The sequence below is a fragment of the Panthera tigris genome, chromosome A2, assembly GCF_018350195.1.
Source record: "Panthera tigris isolate Pti1 chromosome A2, P.tigris_Pti1_mat1.1, whole genome shotgun sequence".
In the NCBI taxonomy this organism is placed as follows: Eukaryota; Metazoa; Chordata; class Mammalia; order Carnivora; family Felidae; genus Panthera; species Panthera tigris.
Genome location: NC_056661.1, coordinates 10,777,900 through 10,803,350, shown reverse-complemented (window position 1 = coordinate 10,803,350; position 25,451 = coordinate 10,777,900). Strand labels below are relative to the sequence as shown.

Sequence of the window (25,451 nt, the reverse complement as noted above, 5' to 3'; positions counted from 1 at the left end):
GCTCTTACTCTCAAACAAAAATTTTAAAAATGAACACAGACTCATTTATGACCTCTTATTTTATGTTGAAAGGAAATGAGTGAAATTTGAAGAGTGTTGATATAAAAAGAATAAATGTTTGAGTTAATATGCAATTGAAGACTGTAGACATGTAGACACAACAATTTAGTATAAAAAATAGACATACATTCAAATGATGAATTACTTTTCTTCTGCTAATGTGTCAAAGACAATAAAATCTGGAGCACGTTTGTATTTATGCACTGAGAAATTCCCTACCAGCTAAAGAGGACGAATATCTCCAAATTGATTTTAAAATTCTTCTACTTAAAGATGGGATTACAACACAAAATGCCTTTACCCAGGGGGAGCTATAGTGAATGAACGGAGAAGCTTAGTCTCAGGTTCTTAACAAAATTTTATTGGACAAATGTTTGTGTTCAAGTCCTAATGTTAATGTAAAATACTACATTAGTGTTTGAAAACACATGTATGCTCTTACAATTCTGGGGCTCAAAAGCCTGAAGTCATTCTCATGGGTCTGAAAGGAAGATGTTTGCAAGGCTTGGTTCCTTCTGGAAGCTACAGGGAAGAATCTGTTTACTTTTCTATCCCAAGCTCATATCATAGTGCAAAATATGATCTAAATATATTTTATATATTTTATATAACTGACAAATGCTTCACACAGAGGGGCTACATGGCAGCTGTTAACTTGTGACATATTATGGAATTCCCAAATGTTTGGAAAATGTGTCATGAAGCTGAGGTACGTAGTGCTTGGGGTTCATATCAAAGGAACTCGTTGAAAAGGAAATAGGAATGTTCCATAGATAGCGGAGCTGTGTCTCCACCACAAGCCAAGTGTCTGGACACCCAAGGCATCTAATCCACAAAGATTGTTCAGTTCTAGACTTGGGGGAAAAGCTGAAATCAGGGTTGGGATGAGATGTGGGGATGTCTGCCCTCTGGGAGGAGCAGAGTTCAAGAGGAAGGAGTGATTAACACTGGGGTCACAGTCTATTGGGAATATGGAATCTCCAAACATCTTTCCTTTGTCTCCAGACCAGTGTCCTCCAGGGAAATCATGTGCTGTAGGTTGGAGAGGCAGGAGGGGAACGTGCCTCATGAACACACAGAGGAAACTATAAATATCTCCTGTGTGCCGTCCCTCTGCCTGTGCAACCTTGGGCTGATGGGACCTGGTTGTTGCTTCTGGAGTCTGAAGCTTGGCTGGGAGACTCATGCTAGCCTCCGTCCTGTCGTCTTGTGTGGGGACAGAGTTTAGTTGCCACCTATAACCATCTGGAGGGAATTCAGACAGCCACAAGGAGACCTCTCCCTCAGAGCTCCCATCCAGGTGAGGCTGAGACCCAGCAGGATCTTCAGGAAAAGATTAGGGAGAATCAAAGCCAGGTGCATTTACCTAAGGTCACCACACAGCCACCAGCCTAGCCCAGAACCTGGAGATCTCTATGGTCATTTGCTTGCCTGATTACTTAATGACCTCGTGGATGATGTTACAGAAAGGATTGCACATTGAACTCAGCCACACATGGGTGATTGTTGCCAGTGAAGTGATGGGAGGGGAGGCAGGAAATACTTCCAGTAAAAGTAGAACGCGTCCAATGAGTTTTGCAGTTGAAGGGAGTAGGAAAATTAGGGATGGAGGGATGCGCAGTGAAGTCAGGACATTTCTTTTTTGTCTGTAAATGAGGCATCCTGGGGGGTGCCTCGGTGGCTCAGGGGGTTAAGCTGCAAACTCTTGATTTCGGGTAAGGTCATGATCTTATGGTTTGTGAGATGGAGCCCTGCATCGGGCTCTGGCTGACAGCTCAGAGACTGGAACCTGCTTTGGATTCTGTGTCTCTCTCCCTCTCTGCCTCTCCCCCGTTCACACACCCCGTCTCAAAATAAATAACAAAACATTAAACAAATGGGGCATACTGGGCTACGTTTCCATATTGATGAGACATATCTAGACCAATTACTGCTTGCATATACGACCTTGCAACATTAATTCATGAGACATATATTTTCACAGTATGCTCTTGCTCTGGGTATTCGTATGACCGCCATGATGTGATAAGTAAAAACTAAGGTTACCTAGCTTTGCTTTGCAGTGATTTCATTATCTACGAAGTTGACTATGTTTGTGGGTTAGTTATTCCTTGCTTGCCTCATTTACACATTGTCTCTAACGGGTCTTTGCATGTGTACAGTGGAGTCGGGGAGGTGCTACTTCTATTTCTGATTACATTCTTTCTAAAAAGGAAGTGGATGGGGTGTTCGGTGTTATTTTCCCCACTTTGCCGTTTACCATTGAGTTCTACTGTGTACATCTAGACATATACGCACTGTGACATAGACAGATAGGACTGTGTTCATTAGTAATATAGGGTCAAATCTGTCACTCGGTTATACTGTGTCTCTCTTGTTATTTATTTATTTATTTATTTATTTGCCTGACTTCATTATCCTATACTGAGCTGTCACTAATACTCTTCACTTGCAAACTCTTGCTATAAACAAAAAGGAGTATACGTGACATTTTGTACATTGCGCACAAATCACTGTCTATACACATTTCCACGTGCCTTCCCATCTCTGTTATTCCCTGCAGTTCCTTTTGGCCCTTTGTGAAAAGGTCTATTTCTGGAAGTTGCTTTATCTCTGACTACCACGGCTTCTTTACATTTGACTGAAGATCACCTTTACCCTCCATAAGGATATTTGAATCCATGTATCCTTATAAGAAAATATTTATTATTTAGATACGGCCCCTTCCCCGGTGATAAAGGTGATTCTATCGCATTCTTTTCTTTCCACGTGTTTGGAAGTGTGATCTGAAATCAGTGGCCCACCTCGATACCACTAAATCATTTTATGCCTTTTGAGAGTTGCTTTTAGATTCTCACATAATTTCGTTTCACACAGTTGTTTTGAAACTTGCCCTAATTTCACTCCTCCTGGAAGTCTTTATTCGTGAGGTTCTCATAAAGTTCTCTTCCTATCTTAGACGCACGTACACATTCAAAACCAGACGGATGAATGAATGGCGGGCTGTGGGCAACATAAACGCTCTTTAGGTTTTAGGGTAGTCTTTTCTTCTACCTGCGTCCACTCTTCCTTCTCCTCAAAACTACCTCATGGACTTGTCTCCAACCGACTAGGGAAAGGCTGATTCTTTATCTCAATGTCTGCATAATGTTTCATGATACGGCTGTGCTACTCACACTTCAAAAGCTTTTCCTAGCTTTTCTCGATGCATTGCTATTATGACAATTCTACAAAAATATTTTGAGATTGTTATGTGAAAAATCTGGTTCTCCACTGGAGGAAACACTGTCCCTCAGGGGGACATGACTTATTTGGATGTCACATGGTGGGGGGGGAGGCTCAGGAAGGGCCAGGGATGCTCTAAACATGTTCAAAGCCCAGGACACACAGCACAGAGACCAGTCTGGATCAGAAGGTCAAGGGTGCCGAGACTGAGAATCTCTGAGTTAAAGAATATCTGTGTTTTCACATTTGTAGCGTCTTCAGGTCGTTTTCTCAACATCGCAGTGGTTCCCATTCCTCCCAGAAAAATTAGAGAATCTCTTGTTTCTACCTGTTTAAAAATTTCAACCCAGTCAGCTCGAGAGATCTTGTTTTCTTCAACCGTTACTGAATTTGAGCCAATATGTACATATTTGATCACCAGGTTCATTGTTAAATGTCTATTGTTATTATATGTCCATAAAGTCTATGTCTATTCCGCAGCTAGCAGCATTTCAAATGAAGTTCACAGATTATCGTTTATTGCCTTGGGTTGGATATTATGTCCACAAAATGATTTAAATTTTATATAGCTAAATATATCTATCTTCTTACTTCTGATTTTCCTGTCTTAATTACAATGATTTTGCTCACCTGTGGCTTGTATCTGCGTTTTTATGCACGTTCACTGAAAATGTACTGTTTCCATTTACTTCAAGATCTCTAATCCCTCTGAATTAAGATGTGCATACTAGGGAACCTTTATTTTCTTTCAGATGGATAGCCACCTGTGCCAGCCTATAGGAAACAACCTTCACCAACTAAATTGGAATACAGTGGTGCCTGGGTGGCTCAGTCCGTTGAGCATCTGACTCTTGCTTTCGACTCAGGTCATGATCTCATGGTTCGTGAGATCAAACCATGCATCAGTCTCCATGCCGAGCGTGGAGCCTGCATGGGATTTTCTGTATTATCAAAGGCTGATGGGTGTGCGTCTGACTTCGGCTCAGGTCACGATCTCGCGGTCTGTGAGTTCGAGCCCCGCGTCGGGCTCTGTGCTGACATCTCGGAGCCTGGAGCCTGCTGCGGATTCTGTGTCTCCCTCTCTCTCCTCCCCTCCTACACTCACGCTCTGTCTCTCTCTCTCTCTCTCTCTCTCTCTCAATAATAAATAAACATTAAAAACTTCAAATACAGGAAAGAAAATGAACATGCCAGTCTGACTTGTCAATGTTATTCACGGGATGCTTGTTCATTGGAATTCAGGTAACATTTTACATTGTTTAGGGGAATGATTATGGATCTGGCCAGCTTGAGTTATACTCCCTCCAAACTTAAACACGGGGGCTGGGGGTGAGAAGTCATGGTAAGAACACAGCCAGAGAAACAATGATTTGGGGTGTGTGTATGTGTGTGTGTGTGTGCATGCTTCTTGGAGTGGGATTCATCCTCAGAACAGGGGTACACGGTCTAATATGTTCTAAGGTGAATACAGAAGCCAGAACTCAATCAACACACAGTACTCAGGAGGGCTCGATGTCAATTTACAGGAGACTTCGCAAGTAGAGTCTAAAATACAAGCAGCACATAGTGTGGGTGAGTGACTCTGTTTTCTTGCGGGTTAACCAGCAGCGCCCATTTCCTTGAAATTGCCTCACACCATCTCTGATTTCCCTCCTGTTCACTCCCCTTCCTACACATGCTTCCTGTTTGGGACCCAAATAGCTCAAAGTAGGATCATCCTCGGGCCTTAGCAGAGGCCATTCCCTCAGCCAGCACACACTTCCCCAGACATGCTCGTGGCTCCCGCCTTCCTTTCCCTGAGGTCTCCGTTCAGATGTCGCCTTGTTCACTGTTCTTGACTGAACACCAATTACAAAATAACACTTGTATCCACACTCTCTTTTATACCTCCTCTTGTTCTATTCACAGCACTTGACACCCTCTGATGTCCTATTGATATTTTTATTTCCTTCTGTTCATTCTCCATCACTGGAGTATACTGGCTTTTGATTTCCCGGACTCATTGCCTAGACAATGCCTGGAATATGTTTGACCCTCACTACAACTTCTTGACAGCAAAATATAAATCGTAGCATTGCAACAATGTGAGTGATGCTGTTCAGGTGAAAATTAATGATGTCTCCCATCGTCTTTCCTCGTGGTCAGTGCAACCTCATGGAACCAGGAAATGATACACGGATATCAGAATTTCTGCTTCTGGGATTTTCAGACGGTCCAGAACTGCAGCCCCTCGTAAGTGGGCTTTTCCTCTCCATGTACCTGATCACTGTGTTTGGCAACCTGCTCATCCTCCTGGCCTTCAGCTCTGACTCCCGCCTCCACACGCCCATGTACTTCTTCCTGGCCAACCTGTCCTTTGTAGACATCTGCTTCACCTCCACCACCGTCCCGAAGATGCTCTGGAACATCCAGACCCAGAGCAAAGTCATAACCTATGAGGACTGCATCACACAAGTGAACTTTTTCATAATCTTTTCAGGATTGGACATCTGCCTCCTGGCCATTATGGCCTATGACAGGTGTGTGGCCATCTGTCACCCCCTGCAATACACGGTCATCATGAGCCCCCGGCTCTGTGCACTGCTGGTCCTGGTGTCCTGGATCACGAGTGTCCTGCATTCCTTGTTGCAAACTTCAATGGTGTTGCGGCTGTCCTTCTGGACAGGCTTGGAAATCCCCCACTTTTTCTGTGAACTCAATCAGATGATCCAACTTGCCTGTTCTGACACCTTTCTTAACAACTTGGTAATGTATTTTGCAGCTATCCTAGTGGGTGGTGGTCCTTTCATTGGGATCCTTTACTCTTACTCCAAGATACTTTCCTCCATACGTGGGATCTCCTCAGCTCAGGGCAAGTATAAAGCATTTTCCACCTGTGCATCTCACCTCTCGGTTGTCTCCTTATTTTATTGTACGGGCCTCGGAGTGTACCTCAGCTCTGCTGCTACCCAGGGCTCCCACTCAAGTGCCACAGCCTCGGTGATGTACACGGTGGTCACGCCCATGCTGAACCCCTTCATCTACAGCCTGAGGAACAAAGACATAAAGAGGGCTCTGAGGAGATTATCTGCTATGGCAGTTAGAAAAGGTCCAATTGTCCTGCGGTTGAAGAATTTCCCAGGATTGCAAGCCTCAAAGTCTTAGCATCAGAAATTGTGTTTTTTTAAGTAGATTGTAGACATAGAGTTTGTTTCTCTCGTTTATTTCCCGGAATTTTTATTTTTTCAACCACTCAGTACAATTTAGTTCCTCATTTTAGTAAGTTTTTCCCTCTCTGTGATCCAACCTTTTTCCCTTCATCTTCTTCTTTTATTTCTAAATTGATTCACAAGCTGTGATATGAGAAAATTAGGAGTTCTCATTTGTCTCATGGAACTGCCTGGATTTCTTAAGAATAATTTCTTCACAGGGGCACCTGGGTGGCTCAGTTGGTTAAGCATCTCACTTCGGCTCAGGTTCCTGGTGCCCGAGTTCAAGCCCCACATTGGCCTCTGTGCTGATAGCTCAGAGCCTGGAGCCTGTTTCAATTTGTGTCTCTCCCTTTGTCTCCCCCCCCCCCACTCATGTTTCGTCTCTGTCTCTCTCCCTCAAAAAATAAAAGAAATATATTAAAAAATTTTTAAAGAAAAAAGAATAATTTCTTCACCAATGACAGAATCACTCCACATAATAATGTTTTTAGTTTTACTAAAAGAATAGTGATTTGTTACCTCTCTGTTGGAATAAATTCAATTTGGCAAATAGGCCATTTCTATTCTATTTTATTCTAACTCTGAGACCACAATTTTTCATTTTGAGTCCGTCATTCCTTTATCACTGCCTTAACTGTTTTTCCTGATTAACATACCAGTGTGTTTCATAATGGGCCATTAGCTTTTTTCTCCGAATTAGGATCCGGTTCTCTTCTCAGGCTCTATGTCCCCAGTGCTTACATTAGTCACTGGCAAAACTGATTATCAAAAACTTGTCTACCAGTGGAGTCTACACGGAAACAGAAATTCAAAAAAGTAGAATGACTTAATACGGCCTTGGAGTCAAAGATGACTTCGACTATGATAAAGCAAATTTTAAATTCTCCTTTTTATTACTATGCTCTACATTTCTTCTCAAGCTGTACATCTCTCAATCAAGTATGGAATAGCAGTGGCAGTGTTTAAGGGGATTTATTCGCTGTGGTGAATGATTGGTTACTTATTGCCGTCAAAAGACTTATAAATAAAAACAATAAAATGTTTTTATTAAAATTAAAGAATACATAAATAAATGGGTTGGCCTCCTGTGCTCATGCTTGGAGGATTTTTTATTTAATTTTAGGATGGTTTTAAAAATGTTTTCCAAGCATACCCCATTTTTGTTATTTTCAAATTATCATTGAATCTGTAGATCTTTGGGGTAGTATTGCCATCTTAACAACTTTAATTCTAACTTAAATTTCTCCTAACGAAGGACCACAGCTTTGCTCTCAGCCTGGGCTCCACATCCAGGACCCGCGACATCAACACCACCAGGGAGCTTGTTAGAGAAGCAGGGTCCTCAGGGCCCCTGGAGACCTGAGGAATCAGAATTTGCATTTCAACTACAGTCCCTGGTGAATTGTGTGCACAGTGGAGAAACCTTAGTGTGGAACAGGTTTCCTCACCTTCTCGCCATTGACCCTTGGAGCTGCATAACTATTTTTGTCGAGTGCTGTCCTGTGGCTGATGGTATTCAGAAGCACCTCTTCAGACATGGACAGAAATCCCAAGAGCAACTCTGGTTGGGAACCACTTCCCAGAGTTTCAGAACCAGAAACATCCCGACATCATTGCAATGAAGATTACATGCTGATTGGTTTGGCCTTTGAGCAGAACATTGAATTCCTCTGAGCCCATTTCTACAATAGCGAATACAGCTCATGAAAGTACTACATCATAGATTGTACTTTTGTCAAAATTAAATCATAGAATCCCTTTAGTGTGCTAAGCTAGTCTATGCTGCAGAAAATCGAAATGTATCTCTTATAGTAAATAAATACTTCATCATGAGGGAGTAAATGATGACTCTTAAGTTGTGATCTAATAATGAAATTCCTAATTGTTTCTGCTAAACTATTACACAGCCAAAGAGGTTAGTACCCCAACTTTTTAAATTTTATTTATTGAAATTCAAGGATCCAAGAAGCTCAGAGGGTCCCCGAGGGACTGTAACAAACAGTAGTAACCTCCTCGCTTCTGGCAGCTTTGCACCCGACCACCTCCCCTGATGCCCAGCAAAAACCATGTGAGAACACACTTACCTCCCCCCAAAGACGAAAGTGCCGATATCTTCCTAATGTCAAACACCTTACATATGGCGAGCCCAAGGGAAAAAATGAGCAAGGGGATAAGCCAACACTTCACAAAAGGAAGCGCACGTGATTGGCTGCCAGGTGCGCAGTTACAAGGTCAACCACGGAAGACTTCGCTTTCACGTGCCTCTCGCATCATTACTTGGGCAATTCGTCTTCATGGGGGCTGACAGCAGGTGAGGGCAGCCCTGTTATCCCTTTCGCTTTTTAAGGTTTATTTCTTTGAGAGAGAGGGAGCACAAGCAGGGGAGGGAGGGTGAGAGAGAGAGAGCACAAAGCAGGGGAGGGACAGAGAGAGTCCCAAGCAGGCTCCATGCTGTGGGCACAGAGCCCAACATGGGGCTGGATCTCACGAACGGTGAGATCTGAGCTGAGCCGAACGCAAGAAGAGGTCTCTTAACCCACTGAGCCACCCAGGCGCTCGTCTCCCTTCCCTATGTGAGGTCCTCTCATTGATACTCTTGGACTCTGGGTATTGGTCTCTTTTTCACAAACCCAAGGGGCACCTCGAATCCTCATTCTGTATGTCAGCCAGTGGACAGAGGCTTCCCCAGACCATGCTCTGTAAATGCTCCCGACATCAGGACAGTCCAGATTTGTACCAAATAACTTGCTTCATATGATTATGCTTGACCGCATGATGCCATCCGTATATTTATATTTTTGTTCTCTGTCCTTGGTGCTACACAGAAACATACGCTGGTGAAGGGATTTCACCTTCTTTGTTCACTTTTGTTTTTGTCACAAATGTGTGTGAATATATGGTTAGTATGAAAACCCCAAGGGTATGAAAAATTATAGAATTTAAAAAATAAGGGATAATGAAACCAGGTTAAAATGACTAGTTTCCAAACAACTGTCCACAGAAAATTATGAGAAAACTAAAAACTAACTGAAATTGGCTCTAAAAACGAAATTGTTAACGATATCAACATGGATTCATAACTAAATTGTCAATGTCAATTGTCAATTGAAACTGGTCCTCTCCCGCAGACACATTACCAACATCAGAGGGATTATGACCTCAGTGTAAGTGTAACCATACAATATAGCAGAACATCAAGGAAACTACATACAACATTCACAGGTGAGCAAAACCACTAAATAAAGCCATAATCTCAAAAGTAAGAAGATAGATTCATTTAAATAAAACTTAAAATTTTTATGATCAAAATATGTTGCAAAAATCAATTGAGAAACAATGATCTCAGGAAATTGTTTGAAATGTTGATAATGTTTTAAAAATAAAAGAGAGAGAGAGAGAGAAAATAACCTATGGGCATATAACAATAATAAAACCAATCAGAATGGTCATCAAACATATGACCTTGGCTGAAACTGAGGGATGGTTTAGGAAAATAACAAGAACTGTCTCTTTCACCCAGCAGCCTGGAAAAAAACTTACAGGACTGTTACACTGTGCTTGAAACTTTCAAATAGGAGCCAAAGGGTTATTCTGAATTTGTTGGCATAAGAGTAAGTGTTACAAGGTTGAAGGCAGAACCTGAAAGTGACTGTATTACAGATACTGACATTCTTTCACCAGGAGTTTCCCAGTCTCTGCACCCATCCCGCCCAGAGCCTGCCCTGTGGTGGGGAGTGTCCTGTGCCCTGTAAGATGTTCACAGCATCCCTGACCTCTGTGCACCCCTCTCCAGCGTGACAGACAAAGTGTCTCCAGACATTGATCAATGTCCCCTGGGGGACAAAATTATACTCCAAAAGAAACACGCAGTGAATTTAACAATCTCAACATATTTTTTCTAGCATGGCCATAATAGCAATTGAATGATATAGAATAAGAAAGATCTTCAAAAGTGTGAATGGAGGTCATTTGGCGAAATTGACATTAGCACTGAATAAATACATTATAACTTAATTAAGCGAGCAAACACACAGACACAGCGATATGCTCTGGGCTAAATTGGATTGGCCCTCAGGAGATGACATTTAGTGTTCTCGACTTCCACTCTCTCTGACCCTCTCATCCATGGACTACGAGGCTGAGTTGTCTGACAGGAAGGTCTCCTTGTGGAAGTCTGAATCCCTCTCTGGATGCTGAATTCCTCCCTGGATGCTAGATTATAGATCATTTTCTCCTCAATGGAGAAAGCAGGAAGGTCAGAGAAGCATCAGCCCCCAGCCATTATTAGTACTCAGAACAAACAGACGAAAACCACACCCACTCCTGTCTAAGGTTGCACACACTGACAGACAGGAGACTAGGAGGTATTTTCCGCACCCTGTATCTGCTCGTTAGGTACATGTCTCTCTTCTTACTCCAGCATGGCTCCCAAGTGGACAACCCTTTGGCACACAAAGGACATTTCTCTAATGACTCTCTGATCCCAAGAGACCAGTTTGGAAGTAGTAACTCCAGTTAGGTTTTTTGTTCTTCCTTTTCCATGAATGTGACCCCTTCTTGATGAGTCAACTCACAGCACCACTGTGAGTTACAGTTTCCTCCAGGTCTATGTATATGGGATCAATTCCTTGATTTCTCTTTCTGTTGCTTCATTATTGCTGTATAGAAATGCAACCGATTTCTGTACATTGATTTTCTATCCTGCAAAAATTCTTAACAAGATACGAGCAAATTGAATTCAACAGTGTATCCAAAGAATTATTCACCATGATCACATGGGATTCATTCCTGAGCTGCAAGTCTGGTTCAATGTTTGCAAATCGATGTGATACATCACATTAATAGAAGAAAGGACAAGAACCATATGATCCTGTCAGTGGATGCAGAAAAAGCATTCACCAGAATACAGAATCTTTCTTGATAAAAATCCTCAAGAAAGTCGGGATAGAAGGAACATACCTTAACACCATAAAAGCCGTACAAAAAAAGGCCCACAGCTACTATCACCCTCCATGGGAAAAGACTGAGAGCTTTCCCCGAAGATCAGCAGCATGACGGGGATGTCCACTCTCACCGCTGCTGTGTAACATAGTGTTGGGAGTCCTAGCCTCAGCAATCAGACAACAAAATGAAATAAAGGCATCCAAATTGGCTAAGAAGTCAAACTTTCACATTTTGCAGATGACATGATACTCTACGTGGAAAACTCGAAAGACTCCACCAAAAAACTGCTAGAGCTGATACATGAACGCAGCAAAGTCTCAGGATGCTTGAATGTTTAGAAGTTACCTAACATCACGGCACTGAGCCCTGCATCAGGGCTGACACTGTGGAGCCTGCTTGGGATTCTCCCCATTTCTGCCCCTCCCCCATCTCTCTCTCTCTCTTTCCTTCTCTCTCTCTCTCTCAAAATAAATAAACTTAGAAAAGAAACTCTCCAGCAAAGCAGTTAAAGCTTATGTGACAGTATTACAATATACACAAATAGAAACTCGAAATATCTCCTGTTCATTTGCGTGTGGCTCCTTTAATTCACCAAAGCGCACACTTTACATAATGCAGGTTATAGTGTGTAATTACACTCCGATGATTTAATTCAGTGGAAAAAAATCGAATGGGGCATGGCTAAGGTTAGGATCTAGAGAACAGGTAGCTGATTCTCACTTAAGAGAGCTGGGAGATGGCACTTCTAATGGGGAAGGACGCCGAATGTTAATATGGATTTATGAACGATGGAATTACATTTAAGTAATTCACATAATAAAGCAGTTTGTTTCCATAAAGAAAAGATTAACCTCCATACGGGAACAGTATCTGACCATAAATTGGTTGAAGACAGAAGAGCACTACAGTCAAGCCCAACACCACGCATGAGCCTGAGAAACACAATGTAGAGATTCACACCTGACCCCAGACCCACAAGGAGCCCAGCAGAGATCAGAAACGCTCCCCTGCACATGATTCCATTTGATTGTAAAGGTATTATGATACCTCATTTGACAAGGACCGCCTGTTATACAGCAGTAGCTGACTGACACAATAACCCAAGCGAGCGGACCTTAGACACTTAGAAGATGTGCTGATTTTTATTTGTGGCAAATGATCTGACGTTGAGGAGAGCACTCATGATCGTTCTGTGATTCAAGTTTATTTCCCACGACGTTACGGACAAGTGGGCTCCCTTCTGGGTAACTGGGAGAGTTTCAAGGACATGCACGTTTGTGCAGAAGAACTGGGGACCCTGAGCCACATGCCAGCAGGACACCCAGCTCTCGTGGGAAGCATCCTCTGGTTGTGCAGGTGAGAGAGATTTCAGAGAGGGACGGAGGCACGAAATGGGTGGGGCTGATACTGTTCATTTGCCATCATTTGTGACAAATACTGGGAAAAGGAACCTATTTCATGCGACGGTAGGAAGACTCATATAGTAGGTAGCATTGCAAAGCTTTCAGAAGAAACGGGAAGCGAATTTGGAGATAAAACAGAAGACACTAAGCAACCCCGTACCGCAGTGAACAAACCACCTCAGCTGCGGACAAAAGCCTCCATGCTTCAATAAATAGAGGCAGCACATGAAAAAGAAATATTTTGCATAGGAACACAATGGGTGCTTTGCCTCCTCAGGTTTATGGTCTCCTCTGACACCAAGAACATATTAGATCAATCTGTTTATTCCAATTTGTCTTTCCATGTTGACTCCACGGGGAGGTACATATTTGCTCATCAGTTTTTGCCAGAGGCTATGATAGGCCCCTGGACGCCGGGCTGAATAACAGAAAAACAACAACAACAACAACAACAGAGTCCAGTTATGAGACACAGAAGCCTGTTTGTACAGTAATTGCCTGACATTAGGCTTTTGATTTCTGAGGCATCCATTTCAAAGACCACCATTCATATTAACACATTGGCAGGCGTATGATTCAGTTACTATACAATCATGCAGGCCCCCCCTCCCACAAATCCCCCCATTAGAAAGCCCTGGTAATCTAGCTAACAACTGTGAGTGACCCCGCTTTTCCCGTTCGGTGCCCACATTCCGTTACTGGGCTTTTTGTCTGGTCTTTGCTGTTGCTATTTTTGAGTACTGGGGGATAATATTCTATTATTCCTTTTCTTTAACTGTTTACATGAGTGTAGTTGACACACGATGTTACCTTAGTTTCAGGTCTGCAATACAGTGATTCACCTTCTCTGTACTTATGCGGGGCTCACACAGGTGTACTGACACCTGTCCTATTATACCCCTAGTACATCATCGATGACTATATTCCACACACTGTGTCTTCCATTCTCATTATTTATCATTCCATACCTCCATTCCCCCTCTCCTTGGCCCATTCGGCCCATCCTCCAACTCCACTCATGTTTTAAATTCATCCATAAAAAATGAGCCCAGAAAAATATAGTCACTCCCCCCATGGACCCCCCAAGAGACAGATCCTTCATAGTGCTCTCTTTCCTTCTGTGTTAAAGTCTCTCCCTCTCTGAGACCTCCTTGAATGGCCTTTGGGAATCCCATGTGCCCTCAGCGTTTGTGAGTAATGATCCTTGTGTTTTTAGAGTTCCCAGATGGGTGTTGTGGAGGTGTGCCTTGCAATCACAGTAGGTACCGCAAGGGCCAGTGCAGTCACAGCATAGGCTCTGGTCAGGGAAATGTCCGTGGGAATGTTCATGGGCATAGGTGAGTGCCTGGGCTTTCCTACCTTAGACATCGATGTCAATAGGCTGACATTTAGCCTGTTCATTTTAAGGAACACTGTTAGAGTCCACATTCTCAGGAAGAGTAGTTAAGGTAATGATATAAAAAGATTGACAGACTCAAGGTGAACACTGTGGTTTTATATTCTCCTGGACAACAGAATTATGTAAAAAGCTTAGTGGCCAAGTGTAGTTTCCTCCCATATGAGGAATGATTATTCTTTAGGGAAATCTTGGGGAAATCTACTTGGCATGATAGAAGTCATTTGAAATGAAAATATTTTTAAGAAATCCAACTTCTGAAAAATAAAATAGAAACGAGAGGGAGGCAAACCATAAGAGACTCTTAATGATAGGGAAGAAAGTGAAGGTTGCTGGAGGGAGGTGAGTGGGGGGATGGGTTAAATGTGTGATGGGCATGAATGAGGGCACTTGTAATGAGTGGTAGGTGTTGCATGTAAATGATGAATCACTAAGTTCTACTCCTGAAACCAATACTACACTATATGTTAACTAACATGAATTTAAATAAAATCTTGAAAAGAAAAAGAAAAAGAAATCCAACTTTCCCATTGTAAGATACAGAAATTTCTAGGCCTTTGTGACCCAAGGATGGGGAAAACATTGGGAACGTATGAAAATGGACAAAGGATAAACTGTACATCAGGCAGAGCAGAAGCTTAATAAAATGATTTACTTAAATGTATAGAGAAGTTGAAATCAAACAAATGGAAATTCCAGGAAAGAATTAGAAAGATCAGATTCTACTTCCACAGTCTGATAAAGGGATAGCAGCTCCTGTCTCTGAGGCTCTGAGCCCTGCAATCATGGGCACATCTTCAGCCCCAGGACAATTGGCCCTTACATCCCTGGAACCCCAACGATTCTTTTCAGAGCCCTCTTTATGCCTTTGTTCCTCAGGCTGTAGATGAAGGGGTTCAGCATGGGCGTGACCACCGTGTACATCACCGAGGCTGTGGCACTTGAGTGGGAGCTCTGGGTAGCAGCAGAGCTGAGGTACACTCCTAGGACTGTACAGTAAAATAAGGAGACAACTGACAGGTGAGATGCACAGGTGGAAAATGCTTTATACTTGCCCTGAGCAGATGAGATCCCACGTATGGAGGAAAGTATCTTGGAGTAAGAGTAAAGGATCCCGGCCAGGGAAGCACCACCCAGCAGCACAGCTGCAAGATACATCACCAAGTTATTAATAGAAGTGTCAGAACAGGCAAGTTGGATCATCTGATTGAGTTCACAGAAAAAGTGGGAGATTTCCAAGGTTGTACAGAAGGACAGCCCCAACACCATTAAGGTTTGTAACAAGGAGTTCAGGACACACATGATCCAGGACACCAGAACCAGCAGTCCACAGAGCCGGGGATTCATCATGACCATGTAGTGTAGGGGGTGACAGATGGCCACAAAGCGGTCATAGGCCATCACTGTCAGAAGAAAGATGTCTAATCCTGCAAAGAGCAGGAAAAAATACATCTGTGTGATGCAGTTCTCATAGGTTATGACTTTGCTCTGGGTCTGGATGTTCCAGAGCATCTTTGGGACGGTGGTGGAGGTGACACAGATGTCACCAAAGGACAGGTTGGCCAGGAAGAAGTACATGGGCGTGTGGAGGTGGGAGTCAGAGCTGACGGCCCAGAGGATGAGCAGGTTCCCAAACACAGTGATCAGGTACATGGAGAGGAAAAGCCCAAATATGAGGGGCTGCAGTTCTGGTCGCTCTGAAAATCCCAGAAGAAAAAATTCTGAAATTTGTGTATCATTTCCTGGATTCATGTGCTGGAGGTGACTACCAGGGAACAAAAAAAAAAAAAAAAAAAAAATAACATGACTGATTTTCTCAATAATGAACATTGCAAATATCATTGAAATTCTACGATTCTTATTTTGCATTCAAAAGTGAATATCCATCATTTTTGTATGGAACTTGTCCCCGCTCAGCATCTCCATGCCAGCTCTGAATAGGTATTCACTTCCCACACTTAACATTTTCCCCAAGTGCTCATATTTTCTATACTTTTAATGAGGAATTCTGTCACCCGTTTGAGGAATAACCTTGAGCACTGACTAACCTTCACGCAAAGTGTATAAGTGTCTAGAAACAAAAGCCTGGAGGGTTCAGTGATGGAGAAAGGGGATAAGCAAAGGAGACCAGATAAAATATCAGGGGTGACAGGTGCTGTGAAGAAAAACAAAGCCTGTGTAAAGGGAAGCGTGGATGGAGGGATGGCTCTTCGTGGTTGTTTGGGCACACAGGCACACATGTAAACAGAGCCCTCGAGGAGACAGGAGACACAAGGTCCTCTGGGGAAGAGCGTGCCCGTCGGAGGGAACCATGAGTGCGACGGCTCTGAGGAAAGACGTGGGTTTTTTAACTTAATTTTTTAAAGCATGAGGGTGCTCGACACACCAGGTCACGTTAGTTTGGGGGGTGCCACACAGTGATTCGACAAGTGTCAACATCACGCCCTGCTCACCAGGCTTGGAGCTGCCATCTGTCACCACACAGCCTGTGCAGCATCACTGACAGTATTCCCTCCGCTGGGCCTTTCACTCCTGTGAGTCTCCCCTTCCTGAACATGGAAGGAATTCCTCAACCGGAAGCCAGTGTCTCCCACTCCCCTTCACCATCCTGCCTTTTGTTGTTTGCGTATTGTGTTAAAGACCCAGGCTCAAAAGAAAGCCAGTGTGTCCAGGGGAAGGAGCGAGAGGAAGACTGATGAGAGGTGGTGGCAGGGAATGTGGAGGAATGAGGTGGCCTCCCTGACACTGATGAAACTTCCCGGCACAAGGAACACCTCCTTCACATGGTGTTCCTTGCACTTTATTAATTTCGTTTCCAAGGAATCTTTGAATAGAAATAGGTCCCCTTCTTATATTCGTTGTCAGTAGTAATCTGGCACCTGTATTTTAAGGGTCACGTATTGGAGGTATGGGTTCCAGGACCTCTGTCTTGAGAACTGCTCATCACACACACACACACACACACACACACACACACACACACACACACACACGCATGCTCTATAGCCTCCTTGGACCATGTCACAACCAGACTATTCTCACCTCCAGTCGCAATAATTAGGCAAACAATGATACAAGGCAAGCTGTGCAATATCAGACTGTCTTTCGTATAAGTTGCAAAAACATCCAAATTCTAGTAGATAAGTCTCCAGTGAGCATGTAGATATGGGTCTCGATTTTAAGGTGATCATTTTGTGTCCAGTATTTATAGAAACAAAAATCAAATTCAAAAACTGAGAGCAAGAAAAGTGGGGAGAAGGATCTAATGAGCTCAGGTGGCCTCTGGTGATGATGACGAGAAAGTGTCCCTGGTTCTGGTGACACCCCAACCCCAGGCACATCTCCTTGATGCCCAGAATAATAAAGCGGCAAAAAGCAATCTTTCCAAAAGAAAAAGTAGGAATGTCTTCATGTTAGCAAGACATCCCACCAGAATAACAAGGGAAGACACCCACAATTCACAAAAGGAAATACACAGGGTACAAGAAAAGTGGGGGGTTTTAGAAAATTATTTGCTAAAGAACAACTTTTCTAAATGATATAAAATGCTAAACTTTTACAATCAGAAACCGGTTTTGAATTGGGGATCTCCACACGTTTGCTATTTGGACTTGGAGAACCAACCAAACTATTCTTCTTCTCCCCCCTGTAAATTCGAGTCAGGTAACATACAGCGTAATATTGGTCTCAGGAGCAGAATTCAGTGATTCATCACTTACCACACCCAGTGCTCATGGCGGCAATTGCCCTCCTTAATCCCACCACCCATCTAGCCCATCCCCACCCACCTGCCTCCATCAACCCTCAATTTGTTCTCTATCGTCATGAGTCTCTTCTGGTTTGTTTCCCTCCCTTCTTTTCCCCCACCACCCAACCAAACTATTGTCAATGCTAATATCCTTCCCCAAATGGTAGGGCTAGAGGTATCTATCCTGCTCAGGTGGTTGGCAGATTTAGTGAATACGTCATACAGAGCTTAGCACGGCTCCCTATGTTGACAATGAGTGCTTCTCACTGGCGAGGAGATTTGGCTGATTTTTTTTCTTCTCTCAAAGTCCCCATCGCTTCCCCACCTCTGGGGTCCCAAATCCACCGGCTTATTTCAGTTCCTTGTCCTGTCTCCACCTATCATGGGCTGGCGCCTCTCTAGCCGATAGTCACAATTACCCAAGAGGTCTTTCTAATATTGCAATTACACGACTGTCCACCTTGACCCCTTCCCAGTGACTCCCCCCTGGAGAATGAACCCCCAATTCCATACCTTCCAACACTTGGCTTGCCTCCCCTGACCGACCCACCTGCTTTACACTCACACCGCCTCACCCCTTAGATCTCACACACACCGAGCCTGAGTTGTAGCTTCCCCGGAAGGCCCGGCTCAGGTCTCAGAGCCTCTAGACCCCTGCTTCCCTCTGCTTGGAGTCACCCCCTGGTCCGTTTGGAGTTTTTCACCTCTTCTCTATCCTGAAAATCCCATCTCCTCTTTCTGAAGCAAGGAGTCCTCTCCCTCATGAGTCTTCGTGGGTCTAGTTCCTTTTAATATTCTCACAGGCTATTAAATAGTCTATTAAATAGTCTATTAAATAGCTTTCAGCTACCAATCTCTCTGAACCTTTCCTGAAATACCTGCTGAGCTCTGAGCCTCACCTGGATGGGGTCTGTGAGAGGAACGTCTCCAGGTGGAAGTCGGAATTCCTTCCTGTTGGTTGATGATGGAGAGTGAAGCTGTATTCCCAGAACAGGAAGGAGTGAAGCATTCAAGCCAGGCTTAAGAATCCAAATGCAAAAACCACGTCTCCTCCAGCTTCGGGTTAAACATGTCTGGATCTGCAGCAGAGGAAATATTTATGGCTCCTTATGTTTGCTGTATCTGTTCTCTGCACCAACTCCTTAGACACGTTTCCCATTATTACTCCAACCCCTGAGCCCGTCTCCCCATGGGAACATATCTGGGCAGCATGGAATTTTTTCCTGTAGATTCTCTGTTCCCAAGATACAGGTTAGAATTCAGGCATACCCGATTTTTATTACTCCTCCTCAAACTTTCCTGGCTTCCAGAGCTCTAACATTGAAACTTTTCACAGACCTGAGTGAAAGTTTTTTTCCAAATCTATGGCTCAGGAACCTGTGTTGACTATGACCCTTGGTTCTTTAAAACATGGGTTGTGGTGGGAACACAACTCCTGATAGTCTAGAAAATACCTATTCCCTCTCCACCAAGCAAAGATGTGTTCATTTGCTGTAAAACCATGGGTACAATAATCCTTGGATTCATAATTCTTTTGACAAATCAACTAGGAGTTTTGTATTTTTAATACAGGTTAAAAGTTGACCTTTATAAAACATTTGGTAATTCTAGGTGTGTTACAAGGCTGTAGTCATCAAGACAGTATGGTACTGGCACAAAAACAGACACACAGATCAATGAAACACAATAGAGAACCCAGAAATGGACCCACAATGATACGGGCAATCTTCACCAAAGCAGGAAAGAATAGCCAATGGAAAAAAGGCGGTCTCTTCAAAAATGATGCTGGAAAATTGGGTAGCAACATGCAAAGTCTACTGGATCACTTGCTTGCACCATAGACAAAGATGAATTCAAAATGGACAAAGGACCTAAACGTGAGGCAGGAAACCATCAAAATCCCGGAGGAGAACACAGGTAGCCATTTCTTTGGCCTCGGATTTAGCAACTTCTTATTAGACGTGTTGCAGGAGGCAAGGGAAGCAAAAGCAAACATGAACTATTGGACCTTCACCAAAGTAAAAAGCTTCTGCACAGTGAAGAAAACAAGCAAGAGAATTAAAAGGCTGCCCAAAGAATGGGAGAAGATGTTTGTGAATGACACATCAGATAATTATTCGTGTGCGTGCGTGTGTGTGTGTGTTTGTGTGCCACATTTTCCTTATCCGTTCATTTATTGATAGACACTTAGGTCGCTTCTATATCCTGTCTATTGTAAAGAATGCTGCAATAAACATAGGGGTGCGTATATCTTTTCAATTTAGCATTTTTGTTTTCTTTGGAAACAGTAGTGGAATTCTTGGATCGTAAGATAGTCCTATTTTTAAATTTTGAGGCCCCTCCACACCGTTTTCCACAGCGGCTGCACCAGTTTGCATTCCGACCCAAAGTGTGCAAGGTACCTTTTTCGCCACATTGTCGCCGGCATTTGTTGTTTGTTGTGTTTTTGATTTTAGCCTTTCCGACATGTGTGAGTTGGTATCTCAATTGTGGTTTTGATTTACATTTCCTTGATGATGAGAAGTGCTGAGCATATTTTCATTTGTCTGTTGGCCATCTGGATGTCTCCTTTAGAGAAATGTCTATTCAGATTCTCTGCCCATTGTTTTTTGTGGCTGTTTAGTTGTATGAGTTATTTACATATTTTTTTAACTTTTATTTATTTATTTTTTTATTCAACCAAGTTAGTTAACATATAGGGTGATAATGATTTCAGGAATAGAATTTAATGATTCATCACTTACATATAACACCCAGTGCCTATCACCAGTCGCCTCCTTAATACCCATCACCCATCTAGCCCATTCCTGCATCCACCTCCCCTCCAGTAACCATCAGTTGTTTTCTGTCTTTAAGAGTCTTCTATGGTTTGTCTCCATCTCTGTATCTTAATTTGCTTACATTCTCCTATGATCATCTGTTTTGTTTCTTAAATTCCACGTAGGAGTGAAATTATATGATATTTGCCTTTTTCTGACTGACCAGATTTGCTTAGCATAATACACTCTAGTTCCATCCATGTTGCAAATGGCAAGATTTGATTCTTAGGGATCACTGAGTAATATTCCAGTGTGTGTATATATATATATATATATATATATATATATATATATATATATTTACATGTATATGTATATATTTACATATATATATTTACATATATATGTATATATATATATATATATATACCACTTCTTCCTTATCAGTTCATTAGTCAATGGACATTTGGGCTCTTTCCATTCTTTGTGGATTGATGATAGTGCTGCTATAAATATTGGAGTACACGTGACCCTTCGATCACCACTCCTGTGTCCCTTGGATAAATAGCTAGTAGTGCAATTGCTGCCCCGTAGGGTAGCTCCATTTTTATTTTTTGGTGGAACCTCCATACTGTTTTCAGAGTGGCTACACCGGTTTGCATTCCCGAATGGGGTGCAAAAGGATTCCACTTTTCTGCATCCTTGCCAACATCTGTTGTTTCCTGAGTTGTTAAATTTTAGCCCTTCTGACAGGTGTGAGGTGGTAACTCATTGTGGTTTTCATTTATATTTTCCTTATGAGAGATGTAGAGCATCTTTTCATGTGTCTATTAGCCATCTGAATGTTTTTCTTGGAAAAATGTCTACTCATTTCTTTTGCCAATGCTTCGCTGGATTGTTTGGCTTTTTTTGAGTGTTGAATTTGATAAGTTATTTGTAGATTTTTGATATTAACCTTTTATCTGATATGTTATTTACAAATATCTTCTCCCATTCCTTCAGTTGCCTTGTAGTTTTACTGATTATTTCCTTCACCGTGCAGAAGCTTTTTATCTTGATGAGATCCCAAAAGTTCATTTTCGCTTTTATTTCCCTTGCCTCTGGAGACATGTCAAGTAAGAAGTTGCTGTGGCTGAGGTCAAAGAAGTTGTTGCTTGTTTTCTCCTCCAGGATTTAGATGGAGTTTAGGTCTTTCATCCATTTGAGTTTATTCTTGTGTATGAATAAGTTTATTCATGAGTTTATTCTTGTGTATTCTTGTGTAAGAAAGTGGTCCAGGTTCATTCTTCTGTATGTTGAGGTCCAGTTTTCCCAACACCATTTGCTGAAGAGACTGTCTTTTTTCCATTGGGTATTATTTCTTGTTTTGTCAAAGATTAGTTGGCCATACGTTTGTGGGTCCATTTCGTGTATTTTATTCTGTTCCATTGGTCGATTTGTCTGTTCTTGTGCCAATACCATACCGTCTTGATGATTACAGCTTTGAAATACATCTTGAAGTCCAGAATTGTGATGCATCCAGCTTTGGTTTTCTTTTCAGAATTGTTTTGGCTTTTCTGGGTCCATACAGATTTTAGGATTGTCTGTTCTAGATCTGTGAAGAATCCTGGGGTATTTTGATGGAGATTGCATTAAATATGTAGATTGCTTTGGGTAGGATCAATATTTTAACAATATTTGCTCTTCCAATCCATGAACGTGGAATGTTTTTCCATTTCTTTTGTTCTTCTTCAATTTCTTTCATAAGCTTTCCATAGTTTTCAGTGTATAAATTTTTTACCTCTTTGGTTAGGTTTATCCTAGGTATCTTGGGGTGTTTTGGTGCAACTGTAAATGGGATGAATTCTTTGATATCTCTTTATGCTGCTTCATTATTGGTGTATAGAAATGCAACCTATTTCTGTACATGGATTTTATAACCTGTGACTTGATCGAATTCATGTATCAGCTCTAGCCATTTTTTTGGTGGAGTCACGTTTTCCATGTAGAGTATCATGTGATCTGCAAAGAGTGAAAGTTTGACTTCTTCCTTGCGAAATTGGATGCCTTTTATTTCTTTTTGTTGTCTGAATCCTGAGGCTAGGACTTCAAGTACTATTGAACTATAGTGGTGAGAGTGGCATGCCTGTCATGTTCATGATCTTAGGAGAGCACTCCATTTTTCCTCATTGAGGATGATATTATCTCTGGGACTTTCATATATGGCTTTTATGATGTTAAGGCATGTTCCTTCTATCCCTACATCCTTGAGTGTTTTTATCATAAAGAGACTCTTAACAATAGAGAACAAACTGAGGGTTGCTGGAAGGGAGGTGGGTGAGGGGATGGACTAAATGGGTGAGAGGCATTAAGAAGGGTGCTTGTGATGGGGACTGGGTAAGTGAAGAATCGCTAAACTATACTACTGAAACCAATTCTACACTATATGCTAACTATGTAAATTTAAATAAAATCTTGGAAAGAAATAAAATAAAATCCAACTTGCCCATTGTAAGGTACAGAAATTTACAGGCATTTGTGATCCAACATTTGGGAAAACATTGGGAACGTATGAGAGTGGGCAAAGGAGAAACCGTATATCAGACAGATCAGAAGCTTAATAAAGTGAGTTATTGAAATGTATGGAGAAGTTGAAATCAAACAAATGGGAATTCCAAGAAATAAATAGAAGGGGCAGATTCTACTCCCACAGTCTGATCAAAGAATAGCAGTTCCTGGCTCTGATGCTTTGAGCCCTGCAATCATGGCATGTCTGCAGCCCCAGGACAATTGGCCTTTACATCACTGGAACGCCAACGATTCTTTTCAGAGCCCTCTTTATGTCTCTGTTCCTCAGGCTGTAGATGAAGGGGTTCAGCATGGGTGTGACCACCGTGTACATCACCGAGGCTGTGGCACTCGAGTGGGAGCTCTGGGTAGCAGCAGAGCTAAGGTACACCCCCAGACAAGTACAATAAAATAGGGAGACAACCGAGAGGTGAGACGGACAGGTGGAAAATGCCTTATACTTGCCCTGAGCTGATGAGATTCCACATACAAAAGAAACTATCTTAGAATAAGAGTAAAGGATCCCAGCCAGGGGAGCACCACCCAACAATCCAGCTGCAAAATACATCAGCATGTCATTAAGAAAGGTATCAGAACAGGCAAGTTGGACCACTTGATTGATTTCACAAAAAAAGTGGGAGATTTCCACCTCTGTACAGAAGGACAGCCACAACATCATTAAGGTTTGTAATAAGGAGTTCAGGGTGCTCATCATCCAGGACACCAGAACAAGCAGCCCACAGTAGGTGGGTTTCATGATCAGCATGTAGTGCAAGGGTTGACAGATGGCCACGAACCGGTCATAGGCCATCACAGACAGTAGAAAATTGTCCAATCCAGCAAAGAGTAGGAAAAAATACATCTGTGTGATGCAGCCTGCATAAGTTATGACTTTGCTCTGGGTCTGGATGTTCCAGAGCATCTTCGGGACGGTGGTGGAGGTGAAGCAGATGTCTACAAAGGACAGGTTGGCCAGGAAGAAGTACATGGGCGTGTGGAGGTGGGAGTCAGAGCTGACGGCCAGGAGGATGAGCAGGTTCCCAAACACAGTGATCAGGTACATGGAGAGGAAAAGCCCAAAAATCAGGAGCTGCAGCTCTGGTTCCTTTGATAGTCCCAGAAGAAAAAATTCTGAAATTTGTGAATCATTTCCTGGTTCCATGGGCTAGAGGGGACTATCAGGGAACAAGAAATAGCATGACCGAGTTTCTCAACAATGAACATTGCAAATATCATTGAAATTCTATAATTTTTATTTTTCTTTCAAAAATTCAGTACCCATAGTTTTTTGGATAGAACTTGCCCCCTCTGGGGACTCCCTCATGCCAGCTCTGAATAGGAATTCACATCCCACACTTAGCTTTTTCCCCTAATGCTCATGGATTCTATAGTTTTAATGAGAAATTCTGTCACCCGTTTGAGGAATAACCTTGAGCACTGACTAATCTCCAGGCAAAGAGTACAGGGGTCAAAAAAATAAAAGTCTATAAGGTTCAGTGATGGAGACAGAGGATAAGCAAATGAAAGAGTGGATAAAATATGAGAAGGTGACAGGTGCTATGAAGAAAAACAAAGCCTGTGTAAAGGAAAGAGTGGGTGGAGACGTTACTTTTTACTGGTTATTCGGGCATACCAAAACACATCTAAACAGAGGCCTCAAGGAGACAGAGGGAGACACAAAGTCCTCTGGGGAAAAGGACACCAATCAGAGGGAACGACCAGTGCAGAGGCTCTGAGAAAAGTCATTTTTTTTAAATCAATTTTTAAAACCTGAGGGTGGTTGATGCACCATGTTACAGCAGTTTGGGGTGTACAATCCAACAGTTTTACACATCACACCACACTCACCACACGTGGAGCCATTTGTCACCACACAATGCTGTGATAGTATCACTGACTATATTCCTTTTGCTGTGCCTTTAGTCCTGGGTGTCATTCGTTCCTTAACTGGAAGCCAGTATCTCCCACTCCCTGTCACCATCTTTCTTTTTGTTGGTTTGCTTGTTGTTTCAAAAACCAATATTCATTGGTCATTCAATGGTCAACCAAAGCCATTGCGTTGAGGGGAATGAGCAAGAGGAAGCGTGGTGACAGATGGTGACAGGGAATGTTGAGGAACAAGGTGGCCTCCCCGGTACTGATGAAACTTCACGGCAAAGGAATCCCTCCTTCACATAG

General features: G+C 42.6%; 3 protein-coding genes across 3 annotated transcripts; 1 reads left to right on the top strand and 2 right to left on the bottom strand.

Annotated features, from left to right (window-relative positions):
* The first annotated feature begins 5,439 nt into the window (after positions 1 to 5,439).
* Positions 5,440 to 6,429, top strand: LOC122236005 (olfactory receptor-like protein OLF4). The gene has a single exon (XM_042976863.1). It carries the CDS (start codon positions 5,440 to 5,442, stop codon positions 6,427 to 6,429), a length of 990 nt encoding a protein of 329 aa, XP_042832797.1.
* An 8,609-nt stretch (positions 6,430 to 15,038) lies between these two features.
* LOC102962078 (olfactory receptor 7A5-like) lies at positions 15,039 to 15,989 on the bottom strand. The gene has a single exon (XM_007088983.2). It carries the CDS (start codon positions 15,969 to 15,971, stop codon positions 15,039 to 15,041), a length of 933 nt encoding a protein of 310 aa, XP_007089045.2. The 5' UTR covers positions 15,972 to 15,989.
* A 7,513-nt stretch (positions 15,990 to 23,502) lies between these two features.
* LOC102963713 (olfactory receptor 7A17-like) lies at positions 23,503 to 24,435 on the bottom strand. Its single transcript, XM_007094194.1, has one exon. It carries the CDS (start codon positions 24,433 to 24,435, stop codon positions 23,503 to 23,505), a length of 933 nt encoding a protein of 310 aa, XP_007094256.1.
* Positions 24,436 to 25,451: the final 1,016 nt, after the last annotated feature.